This window comes from Camellia sinensis, chromosome 5, assembly GCF_055761805.1.
Source record: "Camellia sinensis isolate YWXY chromosome 5, ASM5576180v1, whole genome shotgun sequence".
NCBI lineage: Eukaryota > Viridiplantae > Streptophyta > Magnoliopsida > Ericales > Theaceae > Camellia > Camellia sinensis.
In genome coordinates this window covers 182,344,767-182,369,957 of record NC_138965.1, presented here as the reverse complement: position 1 = coordinate 182,369,957, position 25,191 = coordinate 182,344,767, and the positions used below count along the sequence as shown (strand labels likewise).

At 36.4% G+C, this 25,191-nt stretch overlaps 1 protein-coding gene across 1 annotated transcript; it reads right to left on the bottom strand.

The window, feature by feature from the left end:
• Positions 1–1,029: 1,029 nt before the first annotated feature.
• On the bottom strand, positions 1,030–24,526 carry LOC114296799 (uncharacterized). The gene is made up of 10 exons (XM_082870648.1): positions 24,042–24,526; positions 5,338–5,532; positions 4,943–5,224; positions 4,570–4,604; positions 4,397–4,486; positions 3,882–4,020; positions 3,401–3,801; positions 3,057–3,210; positions 2,369–2,976; positions 1,030–2,271 (listed from the first exon to the last, which is right to left on the bottom strand). The coding sequence occupies exons 1-10, from the start codon at positions 24,352–24,354 to the stop codon at positions 1,387–1,389; spliced, it is 3,102 nt and encodes a 1,033-aa protein (XP_082726774.1). The 5' UTR covers positions 24,355–24,526; the 3' UTR covers positions 1,030–1,386.
• Between the last annotated feature and the right edge of the window lie 665 nt (positions 24,527–25,191).

Here is a 25,191-nt window from a genome sequence, read left to right as displayed (position 1 = left end):
TGTTTGACTTTTTTATTTTTTTTTAATTTTTTGGTGGCTTTTCTAACTAAAAAAAAGTCGATTTTTTTGTGACTTTTTTTTGTGTAAAAAAAATTAAAAAGTCAAAAAAGCTAACTTTTTTGGCAAGTTGTCAAAAGACATCGTCATGGCATATCTTTTTTATGGTTTTCTCTCAACCTTTATTATTGTTTATCAAGTTTTAATTCTTTTTTTTACGAGAGAGAACGGTAGAGATTTGATTTACTGTTTATCAAATTTTGATTCCTTTTTTTTATGAGAGAGAAGGGGAGAGAGATTTATGGCAGAAATGAAATAGTTGGTGCTTGCTGTAAAAAAAAAAAAAAAAAAAAAAAAAAAAAAAAAAAAAAAAAAAAAAAAAAAAAAAAACTAGAACCCTAGCCTCAATGAAATACATATTGCATGTCTAAAAGTCAGAAAAACCAAAATTAGCAAGGCCGGCCTGGCTGGTATGCATCAGCAGCCAAGTACCGAGCCACATCTCATCACCATAATCTCAACAATCAAACAAGGGACTAAACTTTCTCTATCCTATACATACAGTCAAATACAAGAAAGGCGTCTTAAATAATATTGTCTACACCCAAAAAACGACGGAGCAAAGCGTCAGAACTAACTCACTGGTCCCTTCCAACACTGAGAATCCACTGAGCAAGATGAGTTAAATATGGCTCCGCTTGAGAACTGCTGCTCAAAATTGGCCCGAGACTCAAGCTCAGAATTAAATTCCCTCTCAAATTTCCTGCAGATTATTCACAGCATATTAATGAGAGAGAGAGTTGCACTAGTGATTTATCCTTACAGATCAGAATCAGTGACTGCTGCATTTTCAGTGGCTAACTTCTGTGACTGCTGCATTTTCAGTGGCTAACTTCAGTGACTGCTGCATTTTCAGTGGCTAGCTTCAGCACCTGGAATGTCAATGGATTTAATGATGTTCTATATTACCTTAATTGTTTTGCTCCACATTAATATGTGCTAAGCATACACTAGCATTCAAATCTCAAAACAGATGAGAAATCCAACACATTTATTATATCTGATCTGACAAATAGTATGTGTTTATTCAGGAACAATTTTTCCTATACAAGGACTATGAACTCCAATCCAATTAAACTCTTGCACAATCAAAAAACACTAAATGACAAGGTTGATCGGACAATTTGCTAATATATGGGAAGTGTTCCCAGAAGAACCAACTTAAAGATTAATAAACTCAGGTGAGAGAAATATAGAACAGAGACCCATGCCTTGAAATGTTAATCCTAGGTTCAGATAAATAAATAAAAAATTCTGATCTCCAATGCCATGTAATGGAGTGTTTTGACACCTTTTCCACTGCCTTGTCTACTGTTGATTCTGATTCTGTTATAAACCTGAATTAATCTGCTGCTGCATGGGAGCAGAATTTTTGTCCGCCAATGGAGTTCTTGTGCTGGGCATGAACTCAACTGTCGTCGAAAGAGAGAGTGGTCCAGTCTTTGACAGCATATTTGGTGAAACCTGCTGGCGGGGAAAAAGGTACTCCTTAGAGAAGGATGATGAATACATGGGAGCTCTGTCATTTTCAGCCAAATTGTCACCAAGGTGGGAATGAGAGCAACCCCTCTTCCCTTCAAGCTCTATCACCACGCCCCTGTTGAGATCAATGACCTCCAAACATCTATTTGAACCATTAACATGATCTTCAAAACTAGGTATGTTTTCTTTTTCGTTGTCATGAAGTGAATGACGGTCATTCTCAAGAGGGCGCCTGCTGGCCCTTTCATGCTCTTTCGTCATTGGCCTCTTGCTCTCTCCACCCATTTCATTTTTCAATATTCCTTCTGTTCTTTTCCTTTCTGCCTTCAAACTAGAATGCAGGCCTAGTTTTTTTGAATTATGTCCCCCATCAATAACTTTACTAGATCTTGAGCAATTTTCTCTGCACAATTGAGGAGATGCATCAGTCTGACCTTTTGAAGTTTTCCCTGGTAAATTTCTCGAGGTTGCAGACGTGCTGGACATTTTTGGGGAATTTTTATCTAGCTCTTGATTCTGTGCTGCATATCTGCGAATGGCATTCAAAGAAGGATTTATCACTCCATTTTGCACAGAACCAAGCTTTGTATCCCCATTCTCTAGTAAAATTCCAGTAGTCTGAAGTTTATCCGGCCTTTTTCTGTTTGTCACCCCACTAATATTAGGCAAAGCACTCTGCGCTCCAAAATGAAACTGGAAATCTCTACCTACCGTCGACAACATAGCTTTGTCCTGTCAAAGCAGATAAGCTTTACTTGATTGAAATACTGACTTCACAAGGTAATACTCATAACATAGAACTAAACAAATCGGAAGAAAATAAAACTACCTCATCAAAGAACCCAATCCTTGGTGATGGCATTCGGAGACCCGAAGGTTTGAAATTTCTGGTCGATTTTGCAAGATCATTAGCAGTTCCCCTAACTACTTCAAGACATAGATTTGGAAACCTTGATTGATGACTTTCTTGACCATCGAAACATTCATCATGTGGGAAACTCTGAAAATTTAATGCTTGGGTGGCATCATTTCCTAAACAAGCTCCTCTGGAAGTACTGGTATGAAAACTGACCTCTAAACAGTTGGAGCTTTGGTGGGCAGTTGATGATGATTCTGAGGACCATCCATCAATGGAGCTAGCAGGTGATTCATAAGAAGAATGGTTTGACATGGACAATGAAGAGGTTGACAAACCAGGATTTTCCAACACAATTTTGTCTCCTAGTGAGCACCTGAGAGGAGTCTTGGAGGTTGAACCAGAGGCAGCAAGTCTACTTTTCCTGGAATCTGCTTTTCTTCTCGAGTTTGAGGAAGATTTCAACGACGAAGCACTACTAGTAGTGGCAGAAACTGAAGAAGATGATTCAAGGGATGTTGTAGAGCTAGTGGAACATGAGTTTCCCAATCCAGATTTCTTGGATAATATAAAATCTTTCCCTGTAACAGTCAATGCATTTTGATGTAAATTCCATTAGAAGTGGAAGAAAGGAACTTTTAAATTATATGAAGATTCTTACCAGATCCAAGGGTTGCAACTTTATTTCCCATTTTGACATGATCCGCACCTAAGGAAATCTTTTTTTTTTGTCCTGCTGACGCCATGTTCATCCTGCTTAATATCTTCGGTGACTTATGAGGAAACGAATTAGCTTCCCCATTCTTTTCAGCATCCTGTATTGATCAAATTAATTTGAGTTAGTTAATTCATATCCTAGAGTTAAGTTTCATTTCCTTACACAATCTTGTGTCTACATATCCAACAAGTTAGACAACCCAATGCTGGACAAAATTGTAACTTGTAAGTAACAAATAATAATAATCATAACATAGAACTAAACAAATTGGAAGAAAATAAAACTACCTCATCAAAGAACCCAATCTTTGGTGATGGCATTCGGAGACCTGAAGGTTTGAAATTTCTGGTCGATTTTGCAGGATCAATAGAAGAATGGTTTGACATGGACAATGAAGGGGTGGACAAACCAGGATTTTCCAACACAATTTTGTCTCCTAGTAAGCACTTGAGAGGAGTCTTGGAGGTTGAACCAGAGGCGGCAAGTCTACTTTTCTTGGAATCTGCTTTTCTTCTCGAGTTTGAGGAAGATTTCAACGACGAAGCACTACCAGATGGAGAACAAGAAGCTGATGAATCATTACTGGTAGTGACAGAAACTGAAGAAGATGATTCAAGGGATGTTGTAGAGCTAGTGGAACAACATGAGTTCCCCAATCCAGATTTCTTAGATACTATGAAATCTTCCCCTGTAACAGTCAATGCATTTTGATGTCAATTCCATTGGAATTGGAAGAAAGGAACTTTTAAATTATATGATTGTTCTTACCAGATCCAAGGGTTGCAACTTTATTTCCCATTTTGACATGGTCCACACCTAAGGAAATCTTTTTTCTTTGTCCTGCTGACGCCATGTTCATCCTGCCTAATATCTTGGGTGACTTAGATTTACCATTCTTTTCAGCATCCTGTATTGATCAAATTAATTTGAGTTAGTTAATTCATATCTTAGAGTTACAATTCCATTTCCTTACACAATCTTTTGTCTACATATCCAACATGTTAGACTACCAAATGTTGGACAAACTTGTGACTTGTAAGTAATAAATAATAATGCAGCCTTTCAATTTGAGCAATCGAGATGAACACTTATGCATACTAAATACCAAAAGGAACTATATAATCTCATTGTCTTCGATTTATACATGCCTAGACAAACTTGTAACTTGTAAGTTATAAATAAGAATGCAGCCTTTCAATTTGAGCAATTGAGATGATGAACACTTATGCATTCTAAATACTAAAAGGAACTATATAATCTCATTTTCTTCGATTTATACATGCCTGGACGATTTGTGGATGAACAACCTCCTTAACTCTTTTTGATCCTTGCATATAGACACTTTGCCTTCTAGAAGTTGGTGTGGATTTCACCTGATATTTAGATACAAGAGAACTTAATTTCTCAATAAATGCTAGAACAATTACAATGAAAGACTACAATCAATAGCACATACCCTATTTTGAGAAATGTCATCAAGTTTCTTCAAGGCTGAAAAAAAGCAACCATAGATATTGAGCATAAATTTGTGATAAACAGATGCATAAAAAGGGAGACCATATAACATTTTTTACAAGACACTAAGGCTAGGTACCAACCTCCTAAACACAAGATATTATGCTTACTAAGCCTAAGAGTAAGAAAAGAATTTAGGACAAGTGAGGTTTCAATATTTCCTGCTGCAACAATAGCGGAAGGCCTGATTACCCATTAAATCTCTTTGGGATACCTTAAATGCAATCACATTGCAATTCACATACAAAATGAACAGGCAAAAATTTCTTCTTCCATTCACAATAAGATTTGTTCTGAATTTGCAATATACTTACAGTGGGTTTCCCCTTTGTGGGCTTCTCCAACTCCTGATTTGCAAACTGACTTGCAAATATTGGACATTATATTGGATTTCTCAATGGATCCTCTTATTTCTTCAAACAAATCAACCTCAGTGCTTTGGTTGCTGTCCAAAGAGAGGTCATCACTATCTAATGTCGATTCTGAGTGTGCATATCTCCACGTACACAGATCTTCTTGAGTTACGGGTAATAGGTCAGCTTCAACCTTCTCAAATCCTTTATTTATAATAAACAACTCTTCTGGATCTAGAAGTCCTGATCATGCATGAAGCATTAATGAGTTCGAATTTTAACTTGCTCTAACCATATGAAATGAGTTAACATTGGCAGAAGGCACCAAATATTTCAGATTTCTTGTAAAAGCATACCTGCACTGGTGAAAAAAGCAGCATCCCAATCTAAACTTTTGCGCAAGTTGCCTGCTCTTCCCAACTCAGTGGATTCATGAAATAAGACCTTTTGCTCCCTTTGCTCGAGTATTTCTACTGTATTTTCAGGTTCACGAGAATTTGTGGTCCCAAACAGCTTGAAACCTTCTTGCTCATCTATTTTCTCCAACACTACTGTGAAAATGAATTCAAGAATAAAATGTTTCAGGCTAAAATTGAAAATGGAAGAATGTATCTGTTCAAGTAACTGCAGAATTGTTCCTAATGTTGATGCAGAAACTAAGATCAGTTGGTGGTTTTTCATGCAGCCTAAGCAAATTAGAGTCCTTTAGATATTGATGTGTTAGTTATCAGGAATTAGGAGGTCCAAAGGTGATGCAGAACTATGAAATATCTCACAAATAAAATGATATCAGAAATTCACACCTACCACAAGGGAACTACTGTAAAATATTAAGGTTCTTAAAATTTTGCTCCCATCCCCGAAAGTAACTGAAGAATTAGAAACACAGGTCTATTCTAATGGATTGATTATTAGTCTTAACACTATGATAAACAATAAGACATGAAAATTAGAATTAGAATATAAACATGCCTACATAGGGCAGAGAAATATCATTCACGTACTATATAACCTACAATTACATTATTACAGAGTATATCTTCCAATATACTTGTGTTATCTCACATTAAGACATAAGTACTAAGTATTGTATTGGCGGAGATTAGGTGACTAGTTACAATTTATAAAGCATGGCTAGAGGGATACAAGATAGAGGTATGACACAATATGGATACATCAATACAAATTTTGAAAAAAGTAGGATATGGATTATGTTAAAGGATAAAACCATAAATAAAAATATATATAAATTAAAAAGTAATTGTCATAAATCTTTTAGGATAAACTAGTTTTCTTTAGTTATCTATAATTAGGAAACACTCTAATTTTGGCGAAGCTGAGTCAGACTTTAGATTTCTAGAAAAAGTTGAATAAAAATTGATTAATTTATTCAGATGGTGATAATTAATCAAATCATTTGAGAGTCGCATAGTTACTTTATATACACAGTTACATAACCACCATGAAGTATGTAAGCTCTCTACTTCCAGTCCCATGCTCCGTATATAACTCCACTATCATCAAGAGTTGCAATGCTTCCCTACGATGTATTCAAGCACATCAAGTATGTGTTGACTTTCTAGTCTACCAAATAGTCTTAATTTCAAACTACTAGAAGTCACAGCATGCAAAAAAATTCGAAGTGTAGTATTGGTAGAGATTAAGTGACTAGTTGAATCTATAAAGCATGGAATGGGATACAGGTATGACACAATATGAATACATCGATACAAATTCTGGAAAAGTAAGATATGGATTATGTTAAGGATACGACAATATATAAACATATATAAATTTAAAAAGTAACTTTGTGAAGACTGTTTTTCAAACTACTAGGAGTCATAGCAACCACAAAGTGTGCATAAATCATTGAAAGACAATAACAATTCTAAATATAAAATTTATGGTATAAATGAAATGTTACCAGAAATGACGCCTTAAATTACTTCAAAAGATTAGCAACCCAGTAAATTTTTTTAAAAAATGGATAAAAAGAAAAATAAAGAAGTAATCAACAAAATATTCAAAGTCCCTGTTAAATTTTATGTTTAGAATATCATCAATTTTCGTGTTTTTTTTTTTTTTTTCATGGGATAATAATACCATCATCAAATTGAAGTTATTTAATCTCTTTGTAACACATTTGACACAGGAAATTAATAACAGTGAAAGAAATGAAAATTATAGGCAGATAGATCACTATATCTAGCTAAGCATATAGCGACAATGACTATGAAAAGCTTCATACACAACATCACACAAAAAAAAAAAAAATCAAAATAAATTTTATATATATACAATTTATGGTAGATGTATATGTACGTAAAAATGACGAAAAATCTTTTAAGTGATGTCATTTAAATCAAGGTGGTGGTGATAGTATAAAATTATTGAGCAAATCCAAAGAGATAATTGAATGTTCTTCTCTATAATATTGGTTTGGAGGAATTGGAAAGTCTATTCCTCTTTGATAGAGCAAATATGTATATTCCTCGTATGGTACTTCTGCATACATACCGACCGGGTACACAACACATAACCAAGCATTTTCTTTTTAATTTTTGGTGTACCCAGACGTACCTAGTATATTCCCAAGCCGTACTGTACCTCAGTTGAAATAATATTTTCTTATACTGAAGAGATAAAACTCCTTTCACTAGACTTCTTTTTTATTTTTTATTTTATACTTAGCATGATTTTAAAATTAAACTATGGTTTGTAAGTTATTTAATATATTGACATTTAATTTTGATTTATACCTTTACTTTTAACATTAAATGTTAATTGTAGGTTGAACCTTAACAAATTAAATCATTTAATTAATTTTGCATTACTCTAAATTAAAAATAAATATTTTTTTACAAGCGTACCAAGCCTTACCCGTACCCTATTTTTTAAAAATTTTACCGTATTGATGTACCCGTATCGTACCAGTACTAGTATTCGTATTCGTACTTATACCCGTGCTTCATAGGCAACAATGACTATGAAAAGCTTCATACACAACACCACACAAAAAAAGTCAAAATAACATTTATATATACATACAATTTATCATAGATGTATATGTACGTAAAAATGAAGAAAAGTCTTCTAAGTTGTAAGATACAGACAACGCAACAGGTAAAAGAATTCAAACCATACCTTGCGTAAAAGAATTCGAAATGAAGAGCCTCGTTGGTAAATCACGTGCTTGACAACCATGAACTATGAACACTCAGCAATGGAGTGATACTACAGTATGAGTATCACCGACACTAGTCACGGTGCAAAGGCTGGATCGTTCTCTAATGGGAGAGAGTGAGAGAAAGAGTATAGGGAAAAAATGTTATGGGTAAAAAACCACATCACGTATCTAATGTTCTATGTATTAAAACATATAATCAGATATATAACCATATATATCCATCTATCCATATCTCCTAAGGATAGGATAGATGTAGATAGATAGAGGGTTATCCTAACAAATAGGATAATCAAGAAATCAAATTCAAATTACATGGGTAATTTGAATGGGCGGGTCATGCCACATGAGCGCCTAAATTCGGGTCTAATACCCGACCCAATTTCCAACATCTCCCATTCGCACATGAGTTGGCATGATACTGCCACATCTCTATCTCAATCTCCCAAATATTGAACAATCCTATACTAACCAATGAACCATGCGACCGCTGAGAAACACTTGCATGTGAGAGCTCTATACTAGAAACTCAAAATGAGCCAGTATAGGGACATCAACCCAAAAAATAGAAATAGTGTCTCATATATCCCAGACCCATCTAATTACACCGGTCCAAAAACATCTCTAATCCCTCAAAAGAGCATGCTTGACCCTCTCAATTCTTGCAATATATTCACACTCAATCCGCCTCTCATACAGAGCGATGTGAGTTGCCGGCAGTGAATACTAGATGATCTTCCCCTTGCCCTTATGCCATTTAGTTTAGGATTGACCGCTTTCCCAGTGATGTCCCTTAAGGTCGAATCATACATGACCGCAAGCAACATACCAAAGTAACAGAACGTCAATCCCTTACCTTGTGACATAGTTAAAGGTCACAAAAGGGTACACAAGTGAAAGACATATCAATAATGACACGTAAGACTCACACAGTGAGGAAACAAGGATCCATTCTCTCACCTCATTACTCGGTCGTCAAGCACATGGAGTATGAATACATGCTACAGTGGAGTAACTCTTCCAAAAGAGTGACGTCATACTCGATACACCGTACAAATCTTAGTCTAGTCTCTTTCTAGGGCCTAACCCGAATTCTCTATTTGCTGCCTTCCAGGCGCCAAATGAGATCTTGCATCTGGCTAATCACAACAGGCACAACATGGAAAGTGGGTACTAACATCCATGTTTGGTCCTTCACACAGCCTCATCTTGGTTGTAACCAAGGCGACATATATAGTGGATAATTTAAGCCTCTCTTGGCTCCAAATAAAAATAAACCACTAATCTCATCCTTGCTCGCTCCCAAGCACAAAGGGTGATTGCTCGTGTGAATGAGCCAATCTTGCCTGCTGACATCATCATCTGCTAATCATTATGACACAAACCATAATAATGTCAACATCCCATCATCTCACAACAAATAAGTGACAGATTTTAAAAAAAACACGACCACAGTCTGCGCAATTCTAGATTCCAAGCATAAACCTTATCAGCACCTCTTGCGATAAGCATATACAACAGAATCTACCATGTGCGACTCACATGAAATGGTTCAAGATCACTACCTCTTGCGCAATTACCTCTCTAAAGATATTTTGGTGACCAATCTATGTTCATTCAAAATGTGCCCAACTAGCGCATTGAATCTTACAAAGGGCAAATTTATACACTACCAGTAAAGCATCCTATCCACAGTCTAATGAGCAAGGTCAAGGTCTAAAACTACTCAGTTGACCATCTGAACAGATAGCACTCATTATGCTGAATATGCCCACATAGCGTACTTCAGGCTCCCACAAAAAAACAATCAAGGAATATAAGTCATTTGTTTCTCCCAAAGACAATCCGAGGATTCACTCAATAGCTAAAGCTCTAGCTTTTACCGATAGATAAGTCAATGGGTTTGCAATTTCGCATCTAGAATCATTCTAGGATATTCCTTATGTAAGTCATTAAAGACAAACCAAGAATTCTTCCAGAACAATCTCTAAGGATCTTACATCCGAGCATATAAATAACATCACCCATGTCCATCATGTCTAAAACAGAGGACTGCCAACCCTAGGTGACGACAGCTGTATAAATTCCTGGCTCATAATGACTCAGTAAAGAAAAACTTCTTTTGGACCATTGATCATGCCTCAGTGGTCTTCATCGATCATCGTAGGTATATCATGGCTCGATGAATCTAAGAATCACTATTTGGGTAACTATTTTAGGCCGTAAAAGATTTATTAGAACAAGCAATCCTTTTTGCGCTTCTAACTTTTTACCATAAAAGCAAAAGGTAAATCCCTACAGATCTACCTATCCAATTCTCCAACGAGAAGTTGGGTCACAATGTCCACAAATCAAAATTCCGAACTCATGTCAATCATAGCCTAAGTCAAAGTAACCTTACTCCCCAGGAGAAAATCTTCTCATGGTCTACACCTTCCTTAATGGTGCGACTTTTTGATATCTAGTGAGCCTTATGCCTCAAAAAATGACTATCCAAATCGCGCATAACTTTAGAACAGTTTCGCGTCATAGCGGAAAGTCAACCAAATTATAGAAATGGTTAATTCTCAAAGACTTTGTCTTAAACTGCGCAACATTGATCCACTTTTCTAAAAGTAGGGGACTAGAGAGCCTTTGGCATTATCCTAGGCTCTTTATCATCTTGCGGAGCAATCATGAATGTTTCCCTCTCAATCATCCAGTGATGATGTGAAAAATTTTCACATTCTCCACCACGCAACTAAGAATGTATTCTTCTCTAATGGAGCAATCCACTAGTAGGCACATCGCTCCCACTGTCCCTAGGATATTGGAAATTTCTTTCCATTCTCAACTAGGCTAGATAAACCGCTATACTTAGAATTCTCTATTTTATAGAGTTCCAAAACTCTAGTCACGTCACCTTTACTAAGAAAACTTTATGTGACTTAGTTACACTCCCACAAAGCTGCTTATCTATAAGCACATGACCAGGAGGGTTTACATGACTGCATACAATAATGCGCCACATGACCATAAGTTTTTACAAGACAGCATACAATAATGCGCCCTAGATCTTTAGGTCTTAACTTCGCAACCTTAAGAGAAGTAAAAGATAAGCTGCTTGATGGTTACAGATCGCCCACAAATGGCTCTCTGCTAACCCATTACTTAAATGGAGTGTAAAATCTGATATGGAGAGCACTTAGTTAGGGATATAGGCAACAAACTAGTGCAATTCTCAATTGGGAAACATTTAGCGCCATCATCCACCAAACATAAATAATACTTAATTCCTTATCTCTACTACACCATTGTGTTGCTGAGTGCTAGAAATAATCAATTTTCTAAGCATCCATCTCTCTTTACAGAGTTTTCAAAAAAAACTCAAATAGACACTCGCCACCTTGGTCAAAACTAAAAGCACAAAAGCTCTTATCTAATTGATCTCAACCTCATGTGTGCAATGTCAAAAATCTTCTCAAAACTTTTGACTTATGAGAGATCAAATAGCCTTGACTAAGATGCGTATCATAATCTATAAATGTGTCAAGATTGAGGCTAGCTATCATACCTTTACACATATCTAGTCACAAATATCATAGTGGACTAAATGCGCCAATACAAATGCCCTTCTGCAGCTTTCCTACTTACTTGTGCGCAACCATTGCGAACAAAGTTACACATTCACATGAGAGCAAGATGTCACAAGCGAGTGGGCCCGAGAGGGCCTACTCAAACCATCTATGTCATCTTCTCATTAATGTGATTAAGTATAATAAGCCACCAGTTCATGACCAATGTCATAAACTAATTCTAATCATTCTAATGTGTGAATTCTCGAAGACAAATTTTAAAGGTTTAGGCCCAACTAGGTAATGACTCACGACAAATTCATGTTCACTAGATTATAAAAGGATGTTATGGAGATATCAAATTGTAAAAATTAATGTATAGAGAAAGAGAGAGAGAATCAATTATGTATATATTGATGTATTATTGATTGATGTATATTGTATATTACAAATGGTGAGGGGCTCCTTATATAGGAGATGTAGGTGTAGTGGAGTAGGTGAAGTGGAGTAGGTGGAGTAGGTGTAGTAGGTGGAGTAGGTGGTGGTAGGTGTAGTAAGTGGAGTAGGTGAGGTGAAGTGGAGTGGGTTTTAACAGCCCCCGCAAACTCAAGGGAGATAGGAACTAACCAACTTGAGTTTGGAGAGAGTAACAAAACAGGAAAATAAATTGATAAAGAAAATAAAATAGGATAGGAGACACTGTATGGTCGTGTCAGACTGTTGGTGAAGACACCGTATGGTCGTGTCGAACCGTTGTAGAAGCTAACCGGAACCAATGTCGGGACAGTTTATGGGGTCATGTCGGACCGTTGTAAAAGCTAACCGGAATCAATGTCGGGACAGTTTATGGAGTCATGTCGGACCGATGTAGAAGCTAACCGGAATCAATGTCGGGACAGTTTACAGAGTCTTGTCGGACCCATGAAGGAGCTAACCGGAATCAATGTTGGGACAGTTTACAGAGTCTTGTCGTACCCCTAAAAAGTCGCACCCTCAAAAGGTGTGCCCAATCTTTCAAAAGGCGTGCCATCAAAAGGTGTGCCCAATCCATAAAAAAGGCGTGCCATCAAAAGGCGCGCCCATTTTGTCGTCGAGTGCCGAGCGGCGCATGATGCGCGTGTCTGCCTTGGCTATTTAACCAAGACGGAGGCTGAGGCTGAGGCTGAGGCAGAGGCTGAGACAAAAACCGACTAAAAAACCTCTGAAAAACTCTTCGTGTTCGGAGAAAGATACTCTGTAACACTCTGTTGCCCAGAAAATGGCTTCTTCTTCCCGTGGGCTGCTCACTCTCTTTCCCGACCTCAACGAGTCAACAAGAGAGATAGCTGGTGCGGTGGCCCGGGAACCTCAACCAAACACCTCTGGTTTTGCTCCGTTGAACTTTCCGATGCGGTCTGTGGAGCAAAAAATGGTAGTGCAAACGGATATTGAGGCCAATCAGTATACATTGAAGTCATGTGTGGAGACCATGACTGCGGTCACAAACTTGTCGCACCGGCTTCAGAGTAGGACAAATGAGGTGCAACAGTTAAACGCCCAACTGGCTCTGCTCCAGCGCATGTATAAGGATGCGCGAGCAGAGATAAGTGTGCTGAAAGCGGAAAATAAGGAGCTGAAGCGGAAGGCCACCGTGATGTTCCGATTTGGAGGTCCGCCATATGCTGCAGTGGAGGAGCAGGGGAGAGTGAATGTGCTCGGTGGATTAGGAAGCACAGAGGCAGCACCATCAAGGACCGCCCAGGACGGAGGCAAAAAGAAAAGACCGGCGGCAGAGTAGGTCGGTGGGTGGCCGTCTGCAGAAAAGAAAACAAATCTGTTGTGGTTGTGATGGTGATCTTGTGTGGTTTGGTTTGTTGTTTTTGTTTGTTTTGTTTTTGTTTTTGTGTTTTTTTTTTATCCCCGATATGAATAAAACAAGTGTGGTTTGCAAACTCGAATGGACAAGCCCATGTGAGTGAAAGATGGGTTTAAAGAAAGTGAGGGAGTGGGTTGATTAAAAAAGGATGGTGGGTGTGAAAGTGGAAATATGATATTAAGAAGTTGGGTCCATGGAGAGAGACGTGAGGTCAGGTTGGAGTCTGAAAGGCTCGCAGCTGTTCGGTGGTGGCTCGGCAGTGATCAGTCACGGCTGGAAGCAGTGGCGAGGCTTCCGGTGACAGACATGAGGTGCGCAGGCCGTACGAGCTCGCATTTTCAGCAGCCCCAATAGCCCTGAGCCAGAAGTTTCCGTGTCTCAGGCTCCATTCGATGGGAAGAATATGTATCCAAGTGGAGATGATAATGAAGTTCGCAAAAATTCCATGATTGATTCAGAGAAAACCCTCACCATTGGGGATGGTGGTACGTCTTCCCGAGTTGCCATTCTCAGAGATAGGGAGAAGGATCGTATTGACCCAGATTATGACCGGAGTTATTTAATCCAAGCTTTAGCTTGGCACCCTTTAGTATGCAGAAATTTCAGCCTCCATTTGTGCAGTATGATACCGTTGTTCCTCAGGTGGGTCAGATGCCAAGAACCCAAGATTGAAGCCTGTATCAAGGAAGGGAACTTGAAGGCATCTGCAATGGTGAACAGGCTTGACAGGGTGGGTGCTAGACTTGGAACTAGCATTCCTAGATGATTTTGATCATCATGAATAACAAACAACAAAGGAAAGGACCCCCATTCAGTGCATGGTGGGTGCTCTGTGTGTGTGTTGAACCATCAGTGTTGCAGACATGGTGTTCGACGACATGTCCCAGAGGGATTTTGGGTTTGCTTCGGCGAGGTGGTGAAGAAGAGTGAAGGTATGTGTAGAGAATTTTAGCGGACTAGGTTGAGGTCCGGCGGGTAGCCAAGTCGAGGTTGCCGCCCGCCGGTGAAGCGAAAAATACTAAGTTCTTAACTTAGCTCTGATACCATGTAAAAATTAATGTATAGAGAAAGAGAGAGAGAATCAATTATGTATATATTGATGTATTATTGATTGATGTATATTGTATATTACAAATGGTGAGGGGCTCCTTATATAGGAGATGTAGGTGTAGTGGAGTAGGTGAAGTGGAGTAGGTGGAGTAGGTGTAGTAGGTGGAGTAGGTGGTGGTAGGTGTAGTAAGTGGAGTAGGTGAGGTGAAGTGGAGTAGGTTTTAACACAAATGCACCTAAGTTGCAAATTTAACTAGTAAGTGCTAATCTCCTGCACCTTCAAGTCAATTTTATTCTCCATACACTTTACTGCATCTACTTGAAAGATGACGATACTCCTCTTGTCATCTGTGTTTCTCACTTCATAGTTACTTGCAATTAATCCTACTATCCACAAGAAGGAGAGAATCAGCTATCAATCTATGACAACTCCCTAAGTAACTTAAGCGCGAATTAGGCTAAAGAGTCTAATTCAACACAATGCTCTCACAAGCTATGCGTCAAATTCTCATAACCTTGTCGGCCTTGACCTTTTCATTACTATGCTACAACGTTTGCTAAGTGGTAAACGTTATTCAAAAGCGTTAGCCTAGCTAAGGAATCATACAAAGAAACACCTCATCATGTCTCACACTCAAGTGTGTAAACAGTAATTGTCCAGACTTAGACAAGTTGGCAATGCTAATAGATTTTCCAGTCACTTGGTGCTAATCTTTTCACTTAGTGTTAATAGATTTTTGCTGCTACTAAGCGCTAATCTTTTAACTTCAAGTGATACTTTAATGCACACTATTATAATGCGTGAAATTTTTGCTCCATCCACTCCCAACAGTTGGGTACAGAGCAAAACACCGTTCATACTGGTTACTCGTCTTACACTCAATGACTAATTCATTTAAGCTCGCATTTCTTGGATGGCGTGACTTTTGAATGTTACTTCATCCAATGATGCAACATTAGTACAAGTAAAATTACAAAGTCAATCCGCGCAGCTCAATAGCCAACATTCTATGAAGCACGGATACTTCAAAAAGGGAGACGTATCCGTATCGGATACTTATCGGGTACCGATACTCCTTGGATACTCGCGGATACGTATCGGATACTTCTTAAAAGTATCGGATACTTCTTTATTAATTTTGAAGTATCGGATACTTAATTTTGAAGTATCGGATACTCGAAGTTACATATTACTTATAATATTTTGTTTAGTTCTTTGATAAGAGGAATATAGTAAGAGTTAAAGTAATAGAATTTGTCAAATTGACGTATCCTTATTGTCTCTCTCCCTTTTCTCTCGCTTTCTCACTCTCTCACGTTTCTTGTCTTTGCTCTCATTCTTTTTTTGGTGTTGGCATGTAAGGATGATGTTTAATTTGCATTTGCTTTTGTTTTTAGTTTTGGATGTTTTATGAATGTTTGAAGACTTTTAGGTTAATAGGAATCTCTCTTTATTTATCAATTTACTTTAAGTTTTATTTTCATGCATATTACATTATTAAAATTATAAAAATATATTTTTTTTACGAACGTATTCCCGCCGTACCTGTATCATACTTTTTCAAATTTTGACATATTGCCATATCCGTATCTGTGCTTCCTAGGTTATCATTGATGACTTAAAAAAGTATATTTGCTGAAATTTTTATTTAATAATGGTTTTTTGACTTTAGCTAAGGTCCTGTGATATTCACTGATGAAGGAGAACAAGTTGAAGCTATTGATCTTGAAGACTCTTAGTTTTATAGGAATCTTTCTTCTTTATTAAATTGTCTTTTGTTATAGGTTTTATTTTTATGCATACTACATTATTAAAAATTGTAAAAATAATATTTTTACGATCGCATCCCTGCCGTACCCGTATCCTAATTTTTCAAATTTTTCCGTATCATCGTGTCCGTATCGTATCGTATCCGTATCCCGTATCTGTATCCGTGCTTCCTAGAACATTATATACAGATCTATTGAGGACTTACTAATTTCACAACTCCAAAACTCACCAATCAAAACTACGTAGCATGCCGCTGACCATAGCGCACACATCAGTTTTTATTGTGCCAAACAAAGCAACAAAACCACGGCGACTTTGAGTCATGTTTCCTTACTTTGGCTAAATTAAACTCTGACCTAAAATCTCCAAGACTTTTTGCTCATCTAAAGAATAGGATTACATTGCTCACATTTGAACATCTCTACTAAGTTTAGGTCAACCAAATTAACTTCCATAAGCTCAGTCAATTTAGAAAAAAATTCGCATTGAGATTAATTTGATTAGCATAATAAAATTTTGCTGCAAAAATCTAAATTAAATAGTGACAATATTACACAAGTCGCAAGATCGAAAATCCGCTATGCTCGTAATCATCTCTTGCGCCACAAGTGACAATTATCCAAAAATTTAATTTAATTCATGTGCAAAATATTAGTTTTCGGGAGTAAATCTACAAAGATTTCTCTCAACCGAACAACCACCTACTAACTATGGCATGTCTAAAGCATGATAAAATATTCTAATTCCATACAATAGCATCTTAATTTAGATTCACAATCAACTCACGCTATGTTACATTTAATAATGGAATTTAAATAAAAAACAATTAATCATGTTATTCTAATCACAACATATTAGAAACTCTTTAGGCAAAAAATAACAATATTCTATGTTTAATATTCAAATTATGCCATAACAGAAAGTATATCACTTTTGAAATTTTTCTAGAATTTTTTGGTATTTTCTGGAATTTCAAATATATAATAAATACACAAAATCATAAATAAATATTCCAGAATCTGGGAAAAAGAAAAAACCATGCCAGTAAATAGTCTACAAAAAAAATTTCAGCCCCAAAACTTAGTCATGCAACACCAGAAGCATTTTAAAGCAGAAATAATGAATTATTATTTCAGGGAAAATATTTTTATTTTCATAAAATTTTGAAAATTTTACAGTAGATTAAAAATTTAATTCTAAGTCTAACAGTACCAACCACACTTAAAACAAAGCTATAACGAATTACTTATGACCATTTAAAGCAATTCCAGATTTTAAAAAACAACAAACACCGCCTTACACCCAATTGCCAAACCAGACAAGCCGGCGCTGAAAACAGCATGGCTCGGCTGGGCGTGCAGCGCGCATGGACAACGTGGCTGACACGTGCGCGATGGCGCCTGGAAGAGCGTGGGAAGCGCTCCTAGCATGTGATAGCGCGTGGCCGCCGCTGACGGCGTCAGTTGGTGCGTGAGAGACACGCGTTGCCTTCCGGTGTGTTTTCTGATCCAATTTTGGTACTGCCGGACTCCATTTTCCAAAATAAAAACAATGGTGGTATCAAAAATGACATTTAACAAATACAAATAATGGAGTGTAACACACTCTCTCTCTAACGAGAGTGGAAGTGCAGAAACTCTACACTTCATCTTCTTCCTTAAGCCACCAAAAACACAAAAGGAACCCAAATTAGGGTTTATTTTTTCTCATCAACCGTAAGTCGAAATCAGGCCCATAATATACCCATTTCGAAGGCATCAAAACAAGGATTCCAAATATATAATTTTCATAACATAAAAACAAAGCGTTTAAAACCAGCATGCAGTAAAAGTTACGAAAAATTAAATATGAATCTCCATTTTTCTCAAAATCCGACCGTTGGATTTTCATGAAACATTGCAGATATATTCTACATGAAATATACTACACATATGTAAATTTCAAGTTGATCAGAGAAAGTTCGAAAAAATATTAATTTTTCATGCATATATCACATGTATATATATAATTATATACATATTTTAATGCACAAAAAACAAGCACGAAAATACCCATTTATGGCTTTGATACCAATGTAAGATACAGATAACGCAGCAGGTAAAAGGATTCAAACCATACCTTGTGTAAAAGAATCCGAAACAAAGAACCTTGTTGGTAAATCACGTGCTTGACAACCATGAACTATGAACACCCAACAATGGAGTGATACTACAGTATGAGTATCACCCACACTACTCACGGTGCAAAGGCTGGAACGTTCTCTGATGAGAGAGAATTAGAGAGAGCGTATAGGGAAAAAATGTCATGGATAAAAAACCACATCACGTATCTGATGTTCTATATATTAAAATATATAATCAGATATATAACCATATATATCCATCTATCTATATCTCCTAAGGATAGGATAGATGTAGATAGATAGAGGATTATCCTAACAAATAGGATAATCAGAAAATCAAATTCAAATTACATGGGTAATTTGAATGGGCCATGGGTCCACATGGGCGCCCAAATTCGGATCCAATACCCGGCCCAATTTCCAACATAAGTGATGTCATTTAAACCAAGGTGGTGGTGATAGTATAAAATTACTGAGCAAATCCAAAGAAATAATTGAATGTTCTTCTCTATACTATTGGTTTGGAGGAATTGGAAAGTCTATTCCTCTTTGATAGAGCAAATATATATATATATATAATACACACAGAGATGATGTACTTTGCAACTCTGTTTTTTCCACTTCAACAAGAAACTGAATGACAATAATTATTTAATCAAAGACCCAACCCACCTTGAGGCCTTTAAGCAAAAATGTTATCCTTCAAGTTGCAACACTAGTAGAAGCAAGAAAACACTTGATCTATAATAGCACTTGCACCACAGACATCCTCCAATTCATATAGGAAACCATTTGATTTGAAAGAGAAAGTTGGCAAGTGAAAAGCAATTTCGGGAGAAGTTGTCCGGATGTGAATTTGTGGGAAGTTGATTTTAATGTTTCTAAGTGGAAAGGAGTTTGTGAGAATTTTGATTATTGCCCTATAACTTGATAGAAGGAAAATAATACACAACTTCAGTACATGATCAACACCAAAATGAGCCCCTTTATATATTAATATTGATAATATATTCATATAAGATATATTGAGGGTTCATTATGTCCACTCAAACTTGGACCAAATTTGACATGCTTTATTCTCAATGTTTCCCAATTCTTCTTACCTGGAAACTACTCTTGTATTTATCCTAACAATTACTCTAGTGCTATGCAAGAAATACTCAACTTTCAAAATAAGTTCCATGATCTAGACGATGCGGAACGTGATATGTGGATTTTATTTATTTGTAATTTTTTTAATTTATGTTTATTTTTTTTTATTAATAATTTAATTAAAACCTTAGTATATTTAGTTACTTATTTTATTAGAGATTAGGCTTCCAAATAATGTCATGATTTCCTTCGTTATTTTTAATTAGGGTTTCCTACGTTGCCTATATATATGGCTCTATATAATAGTTTTCGGTTAGCTTTGAGACAATAGTATTGAGTAGTTAAAGGTTGTGGCCGTTTTTGTGAGATTAAGGTTTTGACTGTTGTATTCTTCTCTTCTAGTTCTTCTCAAAACTTTTTGATCTTCTCTTTTAGATCAATTCTCCACATATTCTGATTTCAGGATCAATTGAATAGCCAATTTAGTACTTGATTGAAATAAAATAAAATAAATTTCAAATTATAGATACGTTTAAGAAGTATCAAATAGGTTTATGCTAGTATCCAAAAAGTATTGATACTCGATACAAATACAACTCTCATCTAGAAGTATTTGCATTTCATAGGTTGCAATGAATGTCAAATCTGGAGGAGAGGGACTCTGAAATCCGAATCAAATTGGGTGGAAGAAGTTCGGGTGAATGCTGGAATCTTTCCCAAACCCTAGAATGTTTGGTTTTGAAGAACATATATATATATAAAAACAAGTAGATACTAATATACTATCTAATCAAAGTTTGATTCTTTGATTTTGCTATTAATACCTACAAGCAACTTAACCCTTCAAGTACAATTTAAAGTCTTTCCCTTACATCACACAATTAAATGACAAAACTCCAATAGAGATTTTTTCAAAAATAAATAATAATAAAAATTAAATAATCCAATCGAGATCAAGAAAAGCAGTTCCTTTCATACAAGAACATGTCACAATTCACAAAATCAAGCTTCATCAAGATTTTCACAATTAACAAACATCAAAATAAATCCTCAAATCCTAAACTTCGTTTAGTTTCGGAATGAATTGGAAATTTGAAACTTGTATAACAATTGTATATAACCGAGATAAACAAACACAAACATAGGTATGGACGTAACTACATATAAGAAGGAAGACAAAGGAGAACCTAAAAGTCGAACGTCTTGGAAGCCATCGCAAATAAGAAGCAATAAGAAAATAATTTTCTGAAGAAATATCGAAATATTTAAAAAAAAAAACAAACAAGACCATAATCTTTTTAAATATTTTTAGCATTTATTGTAAAAGTACATATTAACTAGACTCTTGTAATAAATAAATGATAAAGAGTAATGTTAGGGATCCCAAATAATCTACTAAATTTTCTATCAAATCTCTCACATGTGTGAGTTTGTGTGGGTCGAAGTTTGGTAGATTATTTGGGGATCGTAACATTACAGGGGTGTGATGTGATTTTTTAGTTGGATAGGGGGGTGGGTATTGTTATTGGTTGGGGGTCATTTTTCATGTTTGTCGTGTGTTGTGTTAATGGTGGGTGTTTATGTGTAATGTGGATTTGTTTGGTGGTTGATCGATAAGGTTTTCTACACGGGTTGGCAATTTTTTTCGCATTCGGTGGTCTCAATGTGTCTATGTTGGTTTACTGATGCACGTTAGCACGTTTGGTCATCATGGTGGTTTTGTTTCAATTTGGGTTTCATTTTTTTTTTTTTTCAATCAAGAAGTTAACTGTAATGGTGTCTAATTCAAAAAAATTATACATCACCATAATGTGTAATGTATGGAATGTGTGATGGTCATGTGTTTGTTATGCGCAGGTATGGATGCTGGGATTTTTTTGTTGTGCACGTGTGACAAAACCAATGCTGCTATTCGGTTGCATTATGCATCGACGTTCAAGAGAATGGTTGATGTTATTTGTGAGAAGTTTGATGGGTTGGTGCCGAGTCTGGTATACATGTTGTTCGACGTACCTGGTTACAATAAGTTCAAGGTGGATCGACGTTTGAATTCATCATTTCCATATAACGACTGTATACTAATGTGTAATACACACATGTTTGTATCATGTTGACAACGAGTTGAATAACATATTCTTTGTCATGTGCATTGCAGTGTGCTTAGGTTGTGACTGTACAAGACTCGCTCACCAAACGTGCAAAACATTGTTCCATTCATGGACTCAATAATTGTTATCACTCTCCATAAACACACTTCCAATGTAAACGTGTATGCCTTAACGATTCCTTACATACGGAAACAATTAATACAACCACACAAGCTTATGGAAGACCCAACAATACATTTTCAAAGAAGTGTGACGAAACACATAATAACCAATATAACATTTCCCATCAAAGACCTAAACAACTATTGCAAATTTTCAAATCACATACAAACAACACCCACAACAACACACCAGCCACCCATTCTGACCCATACTGGTTTAAAAATAAGAACACATTAAAACGATAAAAAACGCTAGAAAACCTCGACAGAACAATATCCATACACATTGACAATATAACCACTACTCCTTATTTTCATATCGTTCAACGACACAGTTGAGTACGGTGTTAATGCCGTGTTATATAAGCAGATCTAACACATCTACAGTTCCACAACACAGGACACTACACCTAGGTTGGCCAACATGTAATGCCAAACCACATAGACATTAGGATCACATAACCAGGACCACATTTTGGTTATATGGTTTAATGTGTATGTGAAATTCTCATATATCACCCATTAACATCACAATCCAATCGCAAAATGTGCCACAGGGATAATACCCCAACCTAAAAGTGAAAGAAAAACACAGAATGGTTGATCCTACCAAAAAAAAAACACACACACATCAACACAAGATTGAATACCAGACGACGTTGCCAAACAATCTAAACCCAACAAAATTCAAAAATCTAACAGTGGTGGACCAAATACCAAGCACATACCACCAAAAAGGCATACAACATCAGTATTAAACCCCAACGTTACAACCCCTAACTCTACGCTAGCAAACCCTATCAATAGGCCTCCCATTCCCGACTCCTTTTCAAATAAACATCACTAACTTGGTCGTGGCGTCGTCATCTCCGCAACACCCATTCAACAATACAAATTCAACGTCTGCTGGCTCTAACACCCAATCCCTCGTTCACACAATGTAGGGTTTCTGCATCCTAATATGCCTCAATCTCACGACTTCTGGAAGTTGCAAAGAAGAACATTGGAACCCAATGTCATATTAACTACGCAACAATTCAACATTGGGAATACAGAATCTTTCCTACCCTGATAGTGTGAGATTCGATTGCAAAGGAGGGAAAACACAAAAAATCTATAGTGAGCTTGGTGCAAATGTGTAATTTCAGCCTATGGCAAAATCCCACATTCACCCTTTGTTTTCCACACACACGTGTTCTGCCCCCATCCCTTAAAGTAATTTCACTTATAACAGGACTTTTGGGTCCATAAGAAAAACCTAGGGACTAATCAGTTCACAAAATCTAAATTTAGCATTTATTGGTACTTCACCCAAACAAAAATGACGAAATAATATAATAAGGTGAGATGATATGATTGTAAATGATCCAAATTAAAAATAAATAAATAGGATGAATCATCTTATTTTGAGCTCACATCAAAATATTGGACAATTCAATTATTTCCAAAATAAATAATTAGAAACATAAAAATTGAATATAAAATTAAACAGAACCCTTGTACATGAGATGAATCTCACCTTTTATTAATTTTTTTTGACATTGCAAAAAGAATGGGGGGTTTGAATTAAATGTTAAAAATAAAAAATATAAGATGGAACAAGCAGAGTAAACAATCATGAATTCTACAGAGCAACTCTGTCTCTTTTTTTTTTTTTTTGGGGGTAAGGGCAATGATCATCAGTGAATGATGTAGGTAAGAGCCAGAGCAAGCAGCATGAGCACATATGCTATTCCTTGATCTACTGCTACCCCATCACTTGTAGGGGCAGGTGCAGGAGCAGGGGCAGGGACATGAGCATGAGCATTGATAGAAGGAACAACCAGAGCCAAAACAAGTGCCATAACACCCATCACAACAAAATTTACTCTCAACATCTCCATTTACAAAAAAATAAAAAATACTCAAAGCTTTCTTCTTCTTCTTGAATGAACCCTAAAAACCCTTTTTCTTTCCCTCTTCTATTTCCCTCAAATCATAGAATGAAATGACCATGCCCTCACTTTTTATTAATCCTACATCAATTCAGCCATATATTTTTGTGCAGGTAGAATAATTATTGTTTACAAAGGTCAGTGACAATCTTAACTAATAAAAAAATATGTATAATTATTAGGGTTTAAATTAGTAAAATGGTAAATAATGGTTTTAGGTTATACTAACCAGAAATACCGGCGGTGCAGTAAACAAGGACGAAGATCATGCCGCCGAAGGCCCATGCGATGCCGAGGATGCCGACACCGCCACACTGGTCAGGGTTCTTGATGGGGTCAATCTGGCTCTTGTAGCCGATGACGGTGAGGACGGTGATGTAGAGGAAGAGAAGTGTGGCTATGAACTCTGCAATGATAGCTATGTAGAACGACCATTTTGTCGGCTCCACCACGTCCACTAGCGGAGCTGGAGGCGGGTCGTGGTAGTCCTTGGCTGAGAACTCCTGCTCTGTTACTACTGTTTTCTCAACTTCCTTTGCCATTCTAACAAAAGGCCCGCCGTGTGTAGAGAGAGAGAGAGAGAGAGAGAGAGATGTAGGATGTGGAAGGTGAGGAAGAGGGGGGCAGGTATTTATGGAGAGAGAGAGAATGCGGGGAGAGAGAATTTTGGACCCGGTTTGGAATGGTTTTCAAACCGTGATTCCACCGCTATATTTGGGTCGGATGTTTGTTTATAAATTCACGCTCAGTTTTGAAAGTTTTATCAAAGGTGAGAAAATTTAAACTAACCAACCGTCCGGTCAGTTGATTAAAATAATATAAATATATATATATTTTTTTATAATTGACATATATTAATTATTATATATTTAAAAAATATATTTTCCGAATTTAATAGTATTTTAATTATTAAATTCCATGAAAAATATATTTTAAACATTTAATAGAGATTTGGGGGTTATATGTGGGACTCAACATAATTTTGGCATGCATTTGGCAAAAAATTGAGTTTTCTGTTAGTTCAATAGACGGAGGCGCGTAGATTGCGACATGGAATGGAATTCAAGATTTAAATTAATGAAATTAAAACTTTGGAGTTTAATTTGAAAAATACACAAAATCTTGAGATTTTTTTTTATAATTTGTCTCAAATTTTTCTCTCTCTCTCTCTCTACAAATTTAGGATATAAACATAGTTTATGAAAGTGCTCCAATCAATAATTGAAAGCAAAAAACATAAAAACATTGAGGCTAGAATGAACTCTCTACAAACTTTGAAGTTTGTTAGATATATGAATTCATAAATTAAGAAGTGATTGATAAACCAGTGAAAATTATAATTTAAAAAAAAAAGAAATCATGAATATAATTAATTGTTT

Excerpts from the sequence above, each read along its gene's own strand:
- LOC114296799 (XM_082870648.1), bottom strand. The coding sequence starts at position 24,354 with ATGGCAAAGGAAGTTGAGAAAACAGTAGTAACAGAGCAGGAGTTCTCA. Across the intron at positions 4,021-4,396 it reads TTCATCCACAAATCGTCCAG|GATGCTGAAAAGAATGGTAA; the intron begins GCATGTATAAAT and ends TGATCAATACAG. Across the intron at positions 3,802-3,881 it reads AGTTGCAACCCTTGGATCTG|GGGAAGATTTCATAGTATCT; the intron begins GTAAGAACAATC and ends TGACTGTTACAG.